This window comes from Cyprinus carpio, chromosome B11, assembly GCF_018340385.1.
Source record: "Cyprinus carpio isolate SPL01 chromosome B11, ASM1834038v1, whole genome shotgun sequence".
NCBI classification, from domain to species: domain Eukaryota; kingdom Metazoa; phylum Chordata; class Actinopteri; order Cypriniformes; family Cyprinidae; genus Cyprinus; species Cyprinus carpio.
The window spans coordinates 22,239,451-22,257,835 of NC_056607.1; the positions used below are offsets into that span (position 1 = coordinate 22,239,451).

At 35.7% G+C, this 18,385-nt stretch overlaps 1 protein-coding gene across 7 annotated transcripts in view; it reads right to left on the minus strand.

The window, feature by feature from the left end:
• Nucleotides 1-669: 669 nt before the first annotated feature.
• Nucleotides 670-18,385, minus strand: part of LOC109063316 (sarcolemmal membrane-associated protein-like) — a 68,977-nt gene continuing 51,261 nt past the window's right edge. For 5 of the 7 annotated variants that reach the window (XM_042734612.1, XM_042734616.1, XM_042734614.1 and 2 more), the window contains 8 exons: nucleotides 17,886-17,945; nucleotides 12,499-12,618; nucleotides 12,316-12,390; nucleotides 9,576-9,881; nucleotides 7,717-7,834; nucleotides 7,078-7,249; nucleotides 5,535-5,669; nucleotides 670-2,893 (listed from right to left, as the gene is read on the minus strand). In XM_042734612.1, coding sequence (XP_042590546.1) covers nucleotides 2,801-2,893; nucleotides 5,535-5,669; nucleotides 7,078-7,249; nucleotides 7,717-7,834; nucleotides 9,576-9,881; nucleotides 12,316-12,390; nucleotides 12,499-12,618; nucleotides 17,886-17,945 — 1,079 coding nt within the window. In that variant the 3' untranslated portion in view covers nucleotides 670-2,800. Of the gene's footprint in view, nucleotides 2,894-4,488; nucleotides 4,577-5,534; nucleotides 5,670-7,077; nucleotides 7,250-7,716; nucleotides 7,835-9,575; nucleotides 9,882-12,315; nucleotides 12,391-12,498; nucleotides 12,619-17,885; nucleotides 17,946-18,385 lie in introns of all 7 variants that reach the window. The other 2 variants (XM_042734615.1, XM_042734613.1) reach the window with 1 other exon arrangement.

The following is an 18,385-nucleotide window of genomic DNA, read 5'->3' on the forward strand; positions in this document are numbered from 1 at the left end:
CAGACAATAGAACAATTCAGCAAAGGTATTCCAGACATTCCACACCATATTGGAAATTAAGATCAAGGAGATGTGCTTGGGAAGGGAACACTTATAATCTTGTCCTGAGAACAAACATATGGCCTTGTAAATGCCAAAGACGCTTCATAAAGCACAAGAAAACAGAAACATAACAGCTTCTAAAAAAAATCTTGTTAGGGCTGCCATCTTGTGTTCATTTCTACAAACAACATTTAAGGCGAAAACATCATATTTTAACACTATGCCAAAGGTTTTGTGTTAGTTTCAAGAAATGAGGGGTCTATTCAACTTATTTTACAATGCTAAGCAGTTTTCTGTGAAAGGTAAATATCTAGAGAATACGAAGTACAGTAAAAGTTTAAACTATTTGTGCTAAAATTAATGCATTTATGATTACGAGAAGTAATTAAAATAATAGAAAATACCAGTTTAGAATATCAAGCAGCATAACCAGAACCTGTGCACATACAAGTTAGAAATGGTGCTATCGCTCTTACGTTTGTGAATTTTTGCCTCCTAAAAAATACTAATTATTAGTTAGTTTTGAAAAACCCATACAGGACCAAAAAAAAAAAAAACCTTTTATATGCTGATATAGCTAAAAACACATGAAATAGGTGTTGACCAAAAAGAATCAAACTCGTCAAGTAAAGTGAAGTTGTTTTATTGAAGTCATGCACATCACACTTGTTAGTGCAAATACCCTTTCTGTATTCCAGAAACTCTGTTATATCATTCTGTGTCTTTACAAAATAGAATTTTGACATTGAACTATCTTTGATGTTCAAAACAAGAGTGTAATTCCAAGCTCTCTCGGTTCAAGAAGAAAAAAAAAACTCAAAACAATATTTACGAATAAAAATATATACAGGCAGTGTGCTGTACTGTACTGACTTGGTTGGTAGTTGGTGACCAGTTTTAAAGAGATCTTTGCCCAAAGGCCCAGGTTTAGCTTTGATTTTCAACTGAAAACAACTTGTGAGAAACTTTATTGCACCACTATGAACTGACAGAGAAACACAAATACAAACTTTATGCTTACAAAAACCAGCCTTGATAGGTTCAGCTACGACCTGTTTACATTTACATCACCGTTTGCATCTTTTCCTCAGTTCCAATGTTTGCTGTTATCATCAACGAGTTCCAAAACTTCAATTTGCAATTTTAAAAGAAAAAGCGTTTGGTCAGAAACTGCACGTGTTTAAGCCAAATTAAAGGTACAAATGCATCTATAAAACTAATCTAAATCGAACTTGAATGAAGAACTGGTATCTCAATTAAAAGGATAAGAAAAAGGCCAACGCATCATATCCTAAAAACTGGCTTCAGCATTAAATTAGATGTGACTGATATCATTTATATCCAATGTTTATTTTGTGACTAACGTATTTACACACAAACATTCATACATACATATTTACAAACGGCCTGGGAGCATTCTTCTGACGTGAAGGACGATCTTCCAAGCGGACTTTAGAAATAAAAAGTCCATCATGCTGTTTAAAGAACAACAAAAAAACGCTGCTTTCAATGCAAGAGATCTGTTTAAAGCTATCCTTTCTGTGCTACAAGCTTTGCTTTTTGCATTCGTGGTCAAATCCATGTTGAAGTGCTCAACGGATTTTTGTTGCAGTAGGTCTTTCCAGTGAAACAAAAAAAAGATGCAAAAACAAAGTCCTCGACACGTTGAACCAGATGAGCTCTGCTTTTTGCTCCACGACTGTTTATTTACAGCCCAGCAGACAAATGTGAACCACACACTAAACACATCATTGGTTAATTCGTCTTCCTGCAGTCTCAAAGCAGCTTGCACATCCACATTTAAACAACTCATTCCCGTTCACCCTCAAAATAATTCACTCTCACCCATTTCTGTGCTTCACGAGAGCGGATCAGTGACGCTTCCACCCATTAACCCCATTCACTTTAAAGCCTTTGCATCCAATTTCATTCTGTAAGAAGAAACCTATGTTACAAATAAGGCAGCAAAATCCCAGAGCCTTTTTCAGGAGGTACTGTAGGAGTTTAAACGACAGAAACTCAAAGTGCTCCATCTCAGTCCGAACAGCAGGACAGTGTGTTGGTGAAAAGCTACAACATTTGTTTTATTTTTGTTTTTAGGTCAACGCTGTTTGACACTGAACGCAATCCTAATGTTGAATTTCAAAATCACCTAGATACTTGTAGTGTCTCTGACATGAACATTTGCTTATAATACAAGGTACAAGAGAAACAACAACATCACTGTGCTAGAAGCATGTCGGCTCGAACACACAATAACAGCACAGATGACGTGCAATTTAGACTTTTTTTTTTCCATTCGAATCGATGAGACGCTGCATGAGTGGCACTTCAATGTGAACTAGTCCTATTAGTATTTAAAGTAGGCACTTCTCCCCTCAGTGCCCTAGAGTTCAGATCATCATTTGGCTGTACATCTAAGATGGCAAACCACAAGAAGTGTCCAAGAAACCAAAACTTGCTAAAATGTGGTACCCTTCAAGAAAACGAAACAGTAGACCTAGTTTAGGCCATTTTAATCATCAAAATTCCCATCCGAGTGACAAAAACGCTGATAGATTATTTATTCTATAATATGCGTTACAACTTTATTCCCTCTTTCTTTTTATACTATATACATTTGCATTTTACACAGACATTGGGGCTGTATTGTCAAAACGAGAGGTATCTGTTCAGGTTTAGACCGAACGTCGGGATTGGACAGAGGGCCGTGCTATGGACAGGAAGTGGTAGAGACGACGAGTGTTCTGATTGGTTCTCAGGAGGAGCTCTTGGACAAGTTGGGATAAAGCACCACTGCTGTCACAGCGACCACTGCGGCAACCACCGGCATCCAGGGCATCCAACCGCTCTGAAACAACAGCAATGCAATTAATAAAGGTCATTATTTAGGATGCACCAGAGCAGCCAGGACAGAAGCACTGGAGACTGGAGCTAAAGAGACAGAGAGAGACCTGGGTGATAGTAAGAGACAAAGAGTTACACGAGAGAAATACACCGAGAAACGGAGAGAAAGAGGGAGAAGACAGGAAAAGCAAATATTTAAGTACAACTGGGAGAACCAGTTACCTCACAGGAGTTATAAAGCAAATAAAAGCAAACACAACCGGCTTTCTTCAAACCCAAAGAAAGAAAACCTGTATGACTCTAAGTTTTAAGCTTTTTACCCGAATATTCATGCTGCTTTTTTTCCCCTGTATAAAAATGTACAGTGACCAAGGGCTGTCAATCTCTAAAAATATAATAATAATAATAATGTTTATATTTATCCTTAATATATTGTGAATTATTATAATAAAATATTTTTATTTTAAAATATGAAAATTAAATTACTAAATAAATTAGTAATATTGTACTGTGAAATAAAGAATTATATGATAATAAAAAAATTATAATTTAAAATTATGGACAAAGTAAAACAATAAGAAAATTATATAATATTTATGTATTATTTATACAGTATTAGTGTTGTAATAATAAAAATATAATCTTATTTATGGCTGTCTGCATTTTTTTTCTTGTTATTTGCTTAAACTAGATTTTATTTTGGCATTAAATTTGGAAATGCAGCAATTTTTTTTCCCTCTGACCTATGCAATCTACATGGCTCATATTTCAGGTCAGAAAATACAGAAGTCCATATAAAAACAAAAAACTCATCTTCAAAAAAGGGAATAAGTAGTCTATATGACGAGTAAGAGTCAATGGCAAAGTGCCACTGATGGCAAAACTTGTCTTAATGCACCAAGTTTGAATATGAAAAAGCATCCCTTTTTTGTTTTAGGAAGCTAAAACAAAAAGTGATGATTTTCAAAAATTACTGACTTTCTGTTTCTGTTCAAAATTCTATTGTATGACTTGGAATATCATGCACATGTCATATGGAATGTCATTGTGTTGTTTAGTTATTTTCAAAGTTTGTCAGCTGCCGGATCTCTTTATTCCTTCACTGCATGGAAATGAGCAGCATGAACATTTGTCTAAACCTCTTCTTTTGTATTCTTTGAATGATAGCAAGTCATACAGGTTTGAACCAACATTAGGGTGAGTAGATGATGACAGAATGTTCATATTTGGATAGAACATACCTTTAAATTTACAAAAGTAAAGAAGAACAGCAAATGAAAGATGATATGATGACCAAAATGCCCCAAAACAGAAAAAAAAAAAATAGCATCCAAAATCCCAGAATGCAGAGATTTATATGCCGATCCAAGCAAGACAAGACAGTTAATGTGTTTGGTTAGTAATTGGTGATTCTGGGTGGATGAGGAATCGGTTAAGAGTTCCTACGTGTCGCCAAGCACTGAAAAGGGATTTTGGGGCGAAGCGGGTGCAGAGATGACGGATGAGAGTTTGCCATGCACGGGTCGTATATACACGTGATGATATATACAGAGGTGGATATACAGGAGACACACAAACAGACTCAACAGAAGCGTGTACCTTTCTACCACAACTGGCCGAAGCACCAATACAGCAAAGCCAGGAATAGACCGATGGAAATGGCTTGGACAGGCTGCAATATGGATGGCTAGAGGAGGGAAGGGATATTACAAATAAAACAAAAAATCAATCTTCAAACTATTCAACGGAAATCAGGCTGGGGGAGTCGAACAACTACAACAAACATACAAACATATACAAACAAAAACGGCCAAATAAAGGGGTGCGGTGGGAGAGACCATCCATAAATCAATACAGACAAAAATATCAAACACCTCAGACCCACAAACACATTTGAACATCTAGAAGCAAGACGTCAGGAATGAGGACAGTGTTCAAGACATTAATAAATCACAGCAAACAATACACTTGTTATTTGCATTCAACTACAGAGCAATTAATCTACAATTTATCCGTGTTAAATTCAAATCAACGACACATGAAGTGTGACTCCAATCAGCAGTGTGCAAGGGATTGTACTGAGGGAACTGTGAGAGATTAAGGTGATAACTACTGTTTTGTGTAGCAAATTAAAAAAAAAAAAAAAAAAAAAAAAAAAAAAATGAAGTGTACAGCTGGCCAAAAATGAAGGATAAATTGTAAAATGTGTCAAAAAAAAAAAAATTCTTATAAAAAAAAAAAATTCTTCTTGGGGGTCATAAAAAAATGAGAACCTGAAAGTGAAAAATCTGAAGTCTTTTGAGGGGTTAATAAACAATAATAATACTCAATGAAACACATTGGGAATTTGAACTACAGCTTTTTAGAGTATTACAGAACATTGAATACACCTATGATGCTTACAAATGTTGAATTTTTGCTAATGATTCACAAAATCGTGCTGTAAATGTGTGTTCTGCTGTGTTTTCCCAGAGCCGTGCAAAACAGTGAAGTAAGATCTATCACTGATTGCCGACGACCGCGATTAATGGAGTAATGTGGATGACAGCTAATTAATTGCAGTAAGATCTTAATGCTGGCTTAAAAGCAATGTGCTGGAGTTTTTTGGTGCTTTGCAAATGAACTGTGTGGGTTGTGAGACTCACACTGCTGCCTTTCTCCTGCAGGAGCTTGAGGTTGACCTTGCACTGCTCCAGCTCGTCGTTGATGGAGAGTTTCTCCTGCTCCGTCTGCTCATACTGCTGCCGCAGATCTGAGAGCAGATTCTGAGTGTCGTCGTACTGGAGAGAAACAGAGAGATTATGCAATCATTGCATTAAAAAAAAAAAAAAAAAATTATCTGGGGGTCTGTAAGATTTTTTTAATGTTTTTAAAAGTAGCCTCATCTGCTCACCAAGGTTGCATTTATTTGATTTAAAAAATATAGTAAAATCACTAATATTGTGAGATATTATTACAATTTAAAACAACTGCTTTCTATGTGAATATATTTCAAAATGTAATTTAATTCTGTGATGCAATGCTGAATTTTCAGCATCATTACTCCAGTTTTCAGTGTCACATGATCTTCAGAAATCATTCTAATATACTGATTTGCTGCTCAAGAAACATTTCTAATTATTATCAGTTGAAAACAGTTGTGATGCTTTATATTTTTTGGGGATTTTGTTTTTCAGGATTCTTTGATGAATAAAAAAAATTCAAAAGGACATTTATTTGTAATAGAGAGTTTTTGTAATATTATAAACTAGGGCTGTCAGTTTAACACCTTAATTTAATTAATTAGTAAAAAATAACGCGATTAAAATATTTTAACGCAGTTTTAACGCACTGGCCCCGCCCCCAGACCTGTACGTTATCTTACATTTCATACAGTTGGCTGTTGACAAATATAATGCAGGGAAACAACTCCATAAATGCAGTTATGCCCTAAAAATTCAAGATAATGTGGCAAAAAAATGCCCCTGTATGAGTTTTTGTCTCATATTTATATGATAAGCGATGTCACACCAGCAGCAAGAGCGATATCACAAGAGTGCTGTTTTTTGTCACGAAGAACACAAGTGCAAATGTGATTTACACAAGGTTTGTGTATATGTTTTAATATTGTTATTGTTTTAAATTTAAAAAATTTTTTGTTCATTTTGTTTGTTTTTTTTTGTTAATGTATTTATTATAAAGCCACAGCAGAACTGTTGTGCATCTCCGAGCAACACAGCGATGTTTAGTTTCTGAATGAATCCACGTTTTGAACGAATCATGTGAACAAATGATTCAGTAGCCTATTTATAGAGAGCCTACTGAATTCCTGAATGATCAACTCAAAGAGATTTACCGCCATCTGCTGGTAGTTTTAGACTCTTCTTTAGAGTATCATTTCATTTATTTAAAAAAAAAAACTTAAAGGGATAGTTCACCAAAAACATCGTTTACTCACCCTCATGTTGTTTCAAACCTGAATGTCTTACTTTCTTTTGCACAACATAAAAGAAGGTATTTTGCACCAATAATAGGTTTAAATTATCTTTTCGGGGTATTTTCAGCAACCTGTGATTAATTAGATTAAAATTTTAAATTCGACTGACAACCCTATTATAAAGCTCTTCACTCATTTGAATGCATCCTTGCTGAATAAAAGTAATTAATGTGTTTCAATAAAAGATCTGGATGGTCTTTGGTCGCTTGTACCTCTTTCTGCAGGTCTCTTGTGCGGCTTTCGGCTTGAGCAAGCTGGATCTTCAGTTTGCTAGCGTCCTGTTGGTGCTGGTCTTGTATTGAGCCCAGTTTATTCGCCAGGTCACCCTGGGATTTCTCCAGAGCATTCAGGCTGCTGCTCAACGTTTCGCTCCGCTCTCTGGAGCTGAGAAACAAAGACAGGAAAATAAAGTCAAAGATTGTGCTGTTTACATTCTGTGGAGTTTTCAGAATACGAACTAATGAATGGAATAAATTTGTGTCATGGGAAAGAATGCTGTAGAACATTCCTAATAGTGCTGTGAAGCTCTAGGGCAGATGGGCTCATAGCGGGGAGTTATAAAACGATAACGTCAGCACAGAGACGTACACACACTGCCTAGGGCACAGATTAAGTACAGGACAAAGGTACTTAAATATTATAATGGTAACCAGTTATTTGAAAAAGCATCATCAAACAAATAGTCTTTTGTAAATACAAAGAGATGCAGTTGTTGTGCAATATGGTGATTCAATCATTCTTCATTTAAGAGAGCAGGTGTGGATTCTGACATGATGTAAAAACAGACTCACTTTTGTTGTGTGAAACGATCTAAACGCCACTGAGAGCCTGTCTGTGTGAATGCGACCCACCTGTCGAGCTCTTCCTCTAGTCGGTGGAGTTTCTGCATCAGTGTTGTCTTCTCAGCCCGCAGACTGTCACATTCATTCTGCAGACTAGAGCACTCGCCCTGAAGCTTCTCCAATTCACCTGACACAGAGACACAGAGAGAAAAACTCATTATAAAATCAATTCCCTACACTCACACACCAAACACCCATAACATAATGTATTAAACTGCAACCACTGTTCAGCTCATTAAAATATCATTTAGTTAAAAAAAAAAAATTAAATATTGAATTTTTAAATATATATATTAATTTACTATATACAATTGTAAAAAACTTGTATAAAGAAATTTAATAAATATATAAAAATTATAAAACGTACAAAATATGTAATTTATCATTTATAATAAACATCATATATATACAATATTTATTATATATACATATATTTTTTTTTTTTTTACAATACCACTCCATACAATACACTATCATTTAATATATTACAGATTAAAACCATCACCTGATTTAAGTGATTATGCAAAATTAAAACAAAATCACATTTATCGTTTTTCCAAACGCAGGCTAATTTACCATTTCCATATTCTGTCTTTTGTCCAGTGTGTCTGTGTCCAGACTTTTTAGTTTCAGATTGGGATTTTTTTGGGACATCACTAGAGTTAATTTTATCCGGTCACGTTTAATTTAACTGCTTGAGATTCAGTGTAGCCTAAAATGGCTTTAAACGATCTCAGAAGCACTGTCAGAACACTTTTGTGCACATTTTTCTGTGAAAAACAAAACAAGGATCCAATAAATAATAAATAAACCCAGCAGGATGGACGATAATAAAACTGTTTCCGTAACTCCTGACAAACACATTAAAGAGGGCCTGGAGAGAAAGACCCCAGTGAAATTAATACCGCATGTGTGCCTTCTCAATATGTGTAGAAATCAGTCTTGTGAAATGTACAGACTTAAAGAAACCCACTGAATAAACTAAAATCACAATATTTTGATAGTATAGCCAATAAAACTTTACACTCTGCTATGGGGAGATATATTCAATCTTTGAACTTACACTTATTTAAAAATCTGAGGTCTGTGAGATTTTTAAATATTTTTTAAAGCTCACCAAGACTGCATTTATTTGGTTAAAAATACAGTAAAATTGTGAAAAAATATTACAGTTTAAAATGGCTCTGTTCTACTCGAATATACTGTAAAATGTAATTTATTCTTGTGATCAATGCTGAATTTCCAGCATCATTACACCAGTTCTCAGTGTCACAAGATCCTTCAGAAATCATTCTAATATGCTGATTTGCGGCTCAAGAAACTTTTTTTATTATTATTGTTAATGGTTGTTAATATTTTTTTGGGAATTAATAAAAAGCTTAAAAAAAAAAAAAAAGGACAGCATTTATGTGAAATATAAATTCTTTTGTCACATCATAAATGTCATTACGGTCACATTTAATGCGTCTTTGCTGAATAAAAATCTCACTGACCCCAATCTTTTAAAAAGTACTGCATGTTTTCTACTCATTTAACTCAAACTCAATTCTCTTCTCAAGGCCAGAAATTCAGAAAAACTGAACACAAACAAAGCAAATGAGAGGAAACAAATGTTTCCAAACAGGAATCAAAGGCGCTAGAAAAGAGAGAGATCACAAAACACCAGATCAGTGATGATCTCAGACATTGTTCCTCTGAAGTCAGCTTGATTTATGACATACAGGGAACATTACTAACCAAACAGCACATCAGGGACGCAGGAGGGCCGATGACGACATGCTAAGCTGGCCTCACCACTGAACCGGGTCTGGGTTTAACAGCGATTCAGCTGAGCTAGGGCTCCTAATGGCCAAAAACCAGTGGAGTACCTTGGAGTTGGCTAGCTCTTTCCTGGTGCTGGCTCTGGAGCTGGAAGCTGGCCTGCAGGTTGCTGATCTCCACTTCATACTTGACTGCCGTCTGTCTCCATTTGTCCAGTTCGGCGGTGACAACGCTCAGGTCTCCCTGCAGGGCGGCGATCTCTCGTTCCCGCTCGGCGGTGGCGGCCTCCATGGCGTGCCGGAGAACCAGGATCTCCTCCTGGGCGCTGTAGAGCTCCTCGCGGGTGGTGCTGATAGTGTTCTCTCTCTGCTCACGCAAAGCCTCCATATCAGACTGGAGCTTCGCCAGTTGAGCTGAAGACAAAGAAGAGTTACAGTGATTTTGACATGATTAATGGGTGATATTAGGTCTAAAAATTCAAACATGGCAACCGAAAATATTTGGTTTTGGAGGGCTGAAATCACTGATTTCGCAATTTCTCGTTTTAATCAATCTTCATTATCCTGAACAGAGAGTGTGTTTTCAGTTCAGTAAACATTACTTGTAGTGTGTCTGGAATCCAATAATTGCAATAAGCTTTGAGCTTTTGATATGAAACAAAGTCTCAGAAATTGTCATTTTTACAACAAAATTCCAACGATGAATGTAGTTTTGATGCTTCTTCATGTGTCGTAACAGACCGCTGTAGCACCTTAGTTCAAGCGGCACCTGAACCGATCATCTCTTCCTCTTTACTACTAGTTACAGCAAATAGGTAAACATGAATGAACATCAGAAGGTATGCTGAGTAAAACTGTATGACTTAACATCATGTCATCACTCAAAGTGTTCAAACCACGTAAAGATGTCAATAAAACATAACATTTATCTCGGGAAGCCATTCAATTTTTATAAACTCATTAGTCAGAAAGAAAAAAATAGCTCAAGAGAAGAGCATTTTCAAAAATATATGTACTAATAAATATTTATTATAATTTTACTAAACCTCTTGTCTTCATTATTAATGTATGTTTGAATAAATTTGTCATGAAAACAATGTTTAATTATAGCCACCATTTAAATGATACTTCAAAAATGAAAGTACATCCTGTTTGTTTTCTTTATTTTACAAAAGCACGTTTCGTTGTTATTGTGAGTGCACACTAATAAACGTGAGCATGCTATTAACTTCTACACTCCACACAGACACTTGAACAGCGCACATTTCTCTGTTAACATTAGATTGAGCGGCCATGTAAAGTTGCTTATACTTAAATATTTAAGATGATAAGCCATATTTGAGGTCGATGAATGATAGTCGAGTGTTTGGATGTCCTGCCTGATGTAATGTATTATAACTGTTAACGATCTGTCCGTCACAAACTGCGTGACTTTGCCACTGAATTTGTTTTTTCTGAGAAAAAGCGACTAATAAAATTTTGGTCGACCAATCCTCTTCTGGTCGACTAATTAATCGACTATTTTTACTGTTTATATGCAACTCAGTTTTTATTTGAGTGCTGATTAAATGTAATCAACTGATTATTTAAAAATATATATTTTTGTTTTTTGACTAAATGAAAAGTTTAATTTCAGATTTGACGTTTCAGTAAAAAATTAATTTCAACAATGAATTGGAGCAGAAACATCATAAATGATTCTAAATGTTTACATAAAAAGTGCATTAAGTGCAATTTAAATGTTTATATACAACTCAGTTTTTATTATTACATAAATGTAATTAATTGATTATTTAAAATAAAATATCTGGGGTTTTCAGCTAAATGCAAACTTTAATCTTGGTTTTGGTGTAAAAACATTAAAAATTTATTTTAACAACGAACTAGAGTACAGTAAAATATTTATATAAAATGGCTTATGTGGAACTTAAATGTTTATATAAAACAGCTTTTATCTGAGTGTTAATTGGTAAACACAGGTAGCCCAATTAATTGGTCAATAAAATACAAATATTTTCTTAAAATATATATTTATTTAATTGGGGGGGGGGGGGGTCCAATGCTGTTGAGTTATTTACACTGTTAAAGAGCTGAATAATACTCATGCTAAACATGGCCAAAGTTTTGGACGATTTGGACGTAGAACAGTATTTCTTTGCCAAATACGCACTTCCCAGTTATTTGCAAGTTTCAGAAAGCTTTTTTCGATCATGGCTCTTCATGACGTCATGAAGGGTGCAACTCCTTGTATGGACATTTCTCCCAGAAGAGCGCGCCCGCACACACACATCATGTGAACAGTGGATGCAGTTTGTTTTTCCGGGACAGCAACAGAGTTTTGCAAGTGTGTATGTTGATGAACGTTTTATAAACAAAGCCCAGTTCGACGCTGGATTAGCACATTGTTTGATACTGGAAGATGAAGCGGTCCCAGCAATAAAGAGTCAGTCATGACTCAGAACTGCAGATGGTAAATGAAACGGCATCAAATGTCTGTGTTTTTTTGACAGTCAGCGCGCAAGTGCTCGTCAATCTTTAGCTCCACCCACGGCACGCCTCCAGGAGCTCGGCTGTTTTCGGAGAGAATCGGAAAGCTGTGTCTTTCTTTTATAAATATGATAAAACGAAAGACTTTTTGGAGATATGAAGAATGCAGTACTACTCTATAGGTACTCAAGGTTAACATGAGATCGGGTGAAACTGTGTGTTATGCCCCCTTTAATTTCGGTTTCATGACTAAAACTGATCAACCCGTCAACTCATACTGATGATTATATTTAGAAGTCTTTCTGAAGATTAAAGTCAGAATGCTAAAGCACAATTAATGTTTAAGTGTTGAATGACTCACTCTGTAAGAAGCGGATCTGTTTAGCAGATTCTTCAGTCTGCTGTCTGTTGGTTCTCCTCTCCTCCTCCAGCAGGGCTGATGAGAAAAAGACGTTCAGCGATCAACACTAATGCCAGTGCAGTCATGACCCTCGATTATTAAAGCCGAATCACTACTGAAGGAGCGTTTAGCACGCTACCGTACCTTGCAGCTCCAGGCATTTCTGTTTGCCAGTGTTGGCGAGCTCCTGGGCCTCCTGCAGCTCTCGGTGGAGGTGTGGAATGACCTGCTCAGTGTCCCCAGCTTCCAGGTTCCTGTCTATTTCTACAAACACACACAGAGCCGATGCTGCAGTGAGGGAGCATGAAGAAAAAACATGGCTGTTAAAAAGACATCACGAGAGATAAACTGACGAGTGAGACCCCACAACCTTAGTATAACTCATCCTGCCAGAACATGAAGCATGCCTCAAATCATGCAGCCTGTTACGAAATCCTTGAACTTTTCTTAATGATTCTATCCCTCAGAGACCAGAGCATTGATATTGAAGATAAATTATTTTGTCACACCTTTTCACATGTCTTCAGGAAGCCATTAGTTCAGGCACATTAGAGCATTGCAGGAAAAATGTTGTGAAACTATCTCTGGGCATTTAGGGTTGCAAAATTATTTTTGATAAAAAAAAAAAAAGAAATTTAACGTAATAAAAAATTATATCAAAGCATATTTTAAATATAAAGTAATTTTATTACAACTTAAAATTAAAAAAATAACAATTTTAATTATAATTTGTTTTATGACTACAATAATTGCAACAATATTTTTTCACAATTAGCCATTAATTACAAATACATTTAGTTTAAGTTAGATATATTTAGTTTGGGACAATTTGCATTGGGCTATGATTTATAAAATGTTGTAAAACTGTGCATTTAGAGTTTTTTAAAATTTCACTACAATTTTGTGATATAGAAAGTGGAACTTCTGAATTCTTGTGAAAGTTTTGAAAACACAATTCAGCACAAGATTTAACCATTTGAGCATTTAAATACTGCAAATGTATGTAAAAGCATATTTTTAATTATAATGTAGTGATTTAAATACCACTTCATTTAAAAATATTCAGTGTTAAATCAATGAGACAATAATAATGAAATTGCTTTTTGTACCATTCACTGTATAGATACATTTAAATATCTAAACTGTTGTTGTGATCAGTTTCACAATGTCATATGTATATCTAGTGACTTTTAGGTTATTATTTAATAGCTTTATACAAATATGGCATTTCTGGCTCTCCGAAAGACAGGAGACTTTTGGCACAGGAATGTAAATGTAAAATGTTGCAGCTCCTAAAAAATGAACTGCAGACATATAAAATAACATATCTATGCTAAAAAAGCTTCTCCTAAAAGCCCAAAGCCGCTGTAAGCGTGAGACCAATCCATCCCGACGGGTCAGAAACTTTGGCGCCACAAACGACACATTCTGCTCGACCCCATGGGCAGAAACATCAAGCACTGAAACACGATTACCGCTAACCAAAATCAAGATGCTTGCTCAGAATCAGTTCATTATGTGAAGAATGATGTATTTCTGTTTGCTCAGTGTCTCAGTGAACGACTCGAGTGCATTTGCACAACATGCACAACCCTGCTTTCATCGAACAACAGAATATCCAAAATACATTGACTTTAGACTACGGGACACAACTTGAAGCCTGATTACGTAAGTCCAGCACACGCTCAGATGGCTCTAATGCAAGATCTACAAATGGGCCGTTGAGATGACCTGCACCAGGCCAAGCAAAAGAGACATTAGACAGTCCCCTGCGTTCCCTCGTAAGACTTCATGCTGAGCAAGTGCACATTTGCAGTCTCTCTGAGGAGCTTACGGGAAACCTCCTCTGACCTTAAACTGATGAGCGTCCCCCTCTCTGAACACTCTACAGATGTCGGTGAAATCATGTGCTAATTTAAGGGCTGGTAATCTGTCATGATGTCAGACGAAGGGTGTTTACTGCGGGCAAGGGAGCTGCTTTCAGGCAAAATGATGTAACAAACTTAGCGGTGTTTCTGAAGTTTTGCCATTTATTTAATGAGAAGGGGCATGAAGTGATGTGTGTAATCTCATTCTGCTCCTTCTTCGGTGATTTCATCAAGAGCGTCTCAAAAGGATTTTATGACTGAGATTGAGTATCACAGCCATATAAGGTTACATGTGTTCAGATAACTCATCATTAAGGCAATTGAATAACTCATGCCAGACGCCTCGGTGTAGATGCAATCTAAGGGTGAAAGAGCAATTCAACAGCACCTCCTAGTGGCACATTTTACCAAAGCTTTCTGGACAAACCAAATCATTATGCAAAAACTAATGCAAATGTCTTATGATCCAAGACAAATACGGGAGAATTCTGAATGACAATTATAAACTGAACAATTAAGATATCTGCCTCACACACATGGGAACAGTGTTGTTCTCAACCAGGGGGCAGTGACCCACTACGGGGCTTAAACACAATTTTAAGGGGGTCAAAAAAATTATACATGAATACATGTATAATAGAAAAACATGTAATATATCACAATACAAAAACAGGTAAAAGTCAAGATGAAAACTATATTCATATTTCATTCCAGGGTTATTAGTTAACTTAAAAAACAAAAAAACAAAAAAACCTTGATGGTGTTAAAATAAATTAAAGCTGAAAAAAAAAAATCTATAGAAATATTTATTAAAAAAAACAAAAAAAAAAAAAAAACACCAAAATATTAAGAACCCCTGCAGGTTTGGGAAAACCAGGATATATTAATTTTAAAAGTGAGACTTTTAGACCTGGATAAGTCTTGAAAATTAATAAAAATGTAAAAAAGTTAATTTACATTTCTAGAATGAATGCAAATTTCATGTCAAGCTCTAAAAAAAAAAATCATTAAATATAATAATATATTATTGAATATAGAAATTACTACTTTTGAGAAGAATTGCTATTTGTGGGTTAAAAATAATTTTACACAAAAAATTATAAGCCATATAAATTCATTATTGAACCTTGAAGAACATTCAGTTCTTGAATGTTCTGAAATCAGAAATACAATTATTTTGATTTCAATGTATTTATATGGGAAATAATAATAAATGGGGAAAAAAACAGCTTTCTCATTACAGAAGTACCATAAATATATATATATTTTTCCAAAAAGGATGAAAACCACTGATTTAATGGGATGAAAAATTAGTTAACTTTTCTTAGTTGTATTGTTTTGGCTTGGTGCCCAATTTTATACAGAATTAAGGCACTTTATGCCCCATCAATGTTTTCCATAATCTTCCAAAGATAACGTTTTACATAATTATTTATATAGCACTGTATATAGAGAATTTAGCAACTTAATCTATAGGTGCACTACACCTACAATCCACATATGAGCTTAGTAATGTTTTTGCACCAGAAAGTGTGATTTTTTTTCCCCCCAAAACAGTAACATTGTTAATTCTACTGGTGTTTCTATCCTGTATCTATCCAGATTTCTCCTCATGATCTTCAGCTGGAAACACATGCATGCAAGAATGAACCATCTTTAATCAAGAAGGTAGAGAAAAGCTCCAGAAGCATACATCCCTCTGGTCTTGGCCGCCTCTGAGTCTGCCTGGCACGTCCTACACTTCATCAAGTGTGCCCTCGAACAATGAGGTGCTAAAACTGGCACTTCCTCCCCGATCCGAGACAGCGCTCCTTATCTGACGTCCCATTAAAGGGCATGAGCTCAATGCAATCACGACAGCCCACTTAGAGTGAATTAAACCAAACACCAGGCGAGTCTGAACAACATTTCTGTTCAATGAGAACTTGCCTAATTGCTTAAAAAAATAAAAAAAAGATTCTGAAAAACGAGGAAAAACTGGTGTGAAAATACGAGCTTGAAACAGATTAATTAGAAAAATCAACTGTGACATTCTGGACAGCCTACATAGAGGTATCTGCTGTTTCATATCTCTTATCTAGGACAGATACAGAGAGAGTCCAGCAGTAAATCCAGCCAGGTCAAATGACACTAGAGTCACACATGGCCAAACTATAACTACACAAACACAAAGCGCACCTTTAAAAGTGGCATATTCTACTTTACTAACATTTTTTTTCCACCACAAGTCCACTTAGTTTTACTCTTGGACAAAAACACCCATAATTACATCTCAAATAACACTTAGAGTGCATTAAGTTGCTGAATATTCAACAGGCAGTGAACATGTAAGGATGGGAGTTTATATATTAATGAGCTCATGACCGTGACATCATGTTGATTTCTGAACGAGCTGATTTTATGGAATTAATACTCATTTTGAATGTTATGTATGGCTGTATAGATCTTCAACCTCAAATCCTGTTTTCATGATGTGGCCCTACAGATGAGCCTTAATGAAAATGGATGTGTGGGAGACAATTGTCCTGCTGTCTGGTGTGACTCAGCAGTGTGAGAGTAGATGAAGGACCTCAATATTTTCAGCCTGAGCGGGTGAGTCACAACTGAGCTGATGACATCTGATATGAACCGCGTGAGAAGGGGGCGAATGCCCTCGATCCAGCGGAGCCACTATGACAACTAGAAAACAAACTACCAGTAGAGATCAGTGCTATTTCAGCTCATGTCACCACAGTGTCTATTTCATCGCCATTCATTCATGCAACTGCAGCTTGAACCTGTTTTTTAAAACCTTTTCTAGGAGACAATGACTTAAAATTTTCACTCAACACTCAATGTTTTTTTTTTTGGGTGCTTTGTGCAAAGCCAAAGTTTGAGCAATATTTTTAGGTAGCATTAAAAATGCAACCAAATTAAAGGGACAATCCAGTAAAAGATAATGCTGTCATCATTTACTCATCCTCGTCTGGTTCTAAATATGACTTTCCTTTTCATAACATAAGAAGATATTTTGAGGAATGCTGGGACCCCAATGAATAAAATATATTAGTTTTGTGTCCCATAAAAGAGAGTCAGTTATACAGATTTTAGAACAACATTAAAGTAAAATGATTACAGATTTTTCAGTTTTGGGTGGAATATCTGTTTAAAGTTACTCTGAAGGTTTTAAAATGTAACATGAAACATTTAGAATTCCAGAGAAACTAAAAAGTGATACATTGTATCAGTTGAAAGCAACCCTTCTTCTGACTGATAGAAGTCTGATCGGCTGCTGTACGTGACATTGTGAAAGCACTCAGTGTCTAATTGGGCTGTAATTGGTTTACATTCCAGACTGTCCCCCGGTGGAACATAAAGTGGGGCGAGGGGAAAGATCGGAGGGAGATGAACCAGGATGACTCTGAGACACCTGCCAGGACGACACCTTTGGGTCCCACAGCTGTCCCCTCCAGCAGCTGCAGACCATATATAGTCAGATTGGGGAATAACACACCCTGCACAGTTGTGCCGCATGCCAGTCCCCTGAGCTCTAATGAGTGCAGATAAAGAGGGTGACTAACAGTTCAGGCCAGCCAAAACACACAAACACACCCACATCAACACTGGCATTTCAGACAGGGAAGCTGAAAAGAAAACTTCCACACAAAAGAATGGAGGGATTACCTTTCAGAAGAGAAACCCTGTTCTGGGACTCGTTCAGTTCTTGTTCATCCATTTGTCCGTCTGAAATGAGAGAAGGAAAGAAAGAAAGAATAAAAATATGAAAAAAAGAAAAAAGCAAGAAAAAAGAAAAAAAAAGAAAGAAAAAAATTAAAACATGAATACAAAAAAAAGAGGATACAACATGGAAAAATTTAAGGAAAAGAACAAAAAGAAGGTAAGAAAGAATAAAAACATGAAAAAAGAAAGAGAAAGAAAGAAAGAAACAAAGACAAATAAAAACATGAAAACAAAAACATAAAAGATACAAAATTAAGGGGAAGAACAAAATAAATTGAAGGAAAGAAAGAAAAAAATTAAAGAAAAAGTGAAAATAAAAAATAAAGGAAAGAAAAAGATCACACAGATCAAACAAAAAAACAAGAATAAAAGACAATAAAATTATTCAGACCACGTTTACATAATCTATAACTTAAAAGATAAAAATATAAAACGTTTTTCAT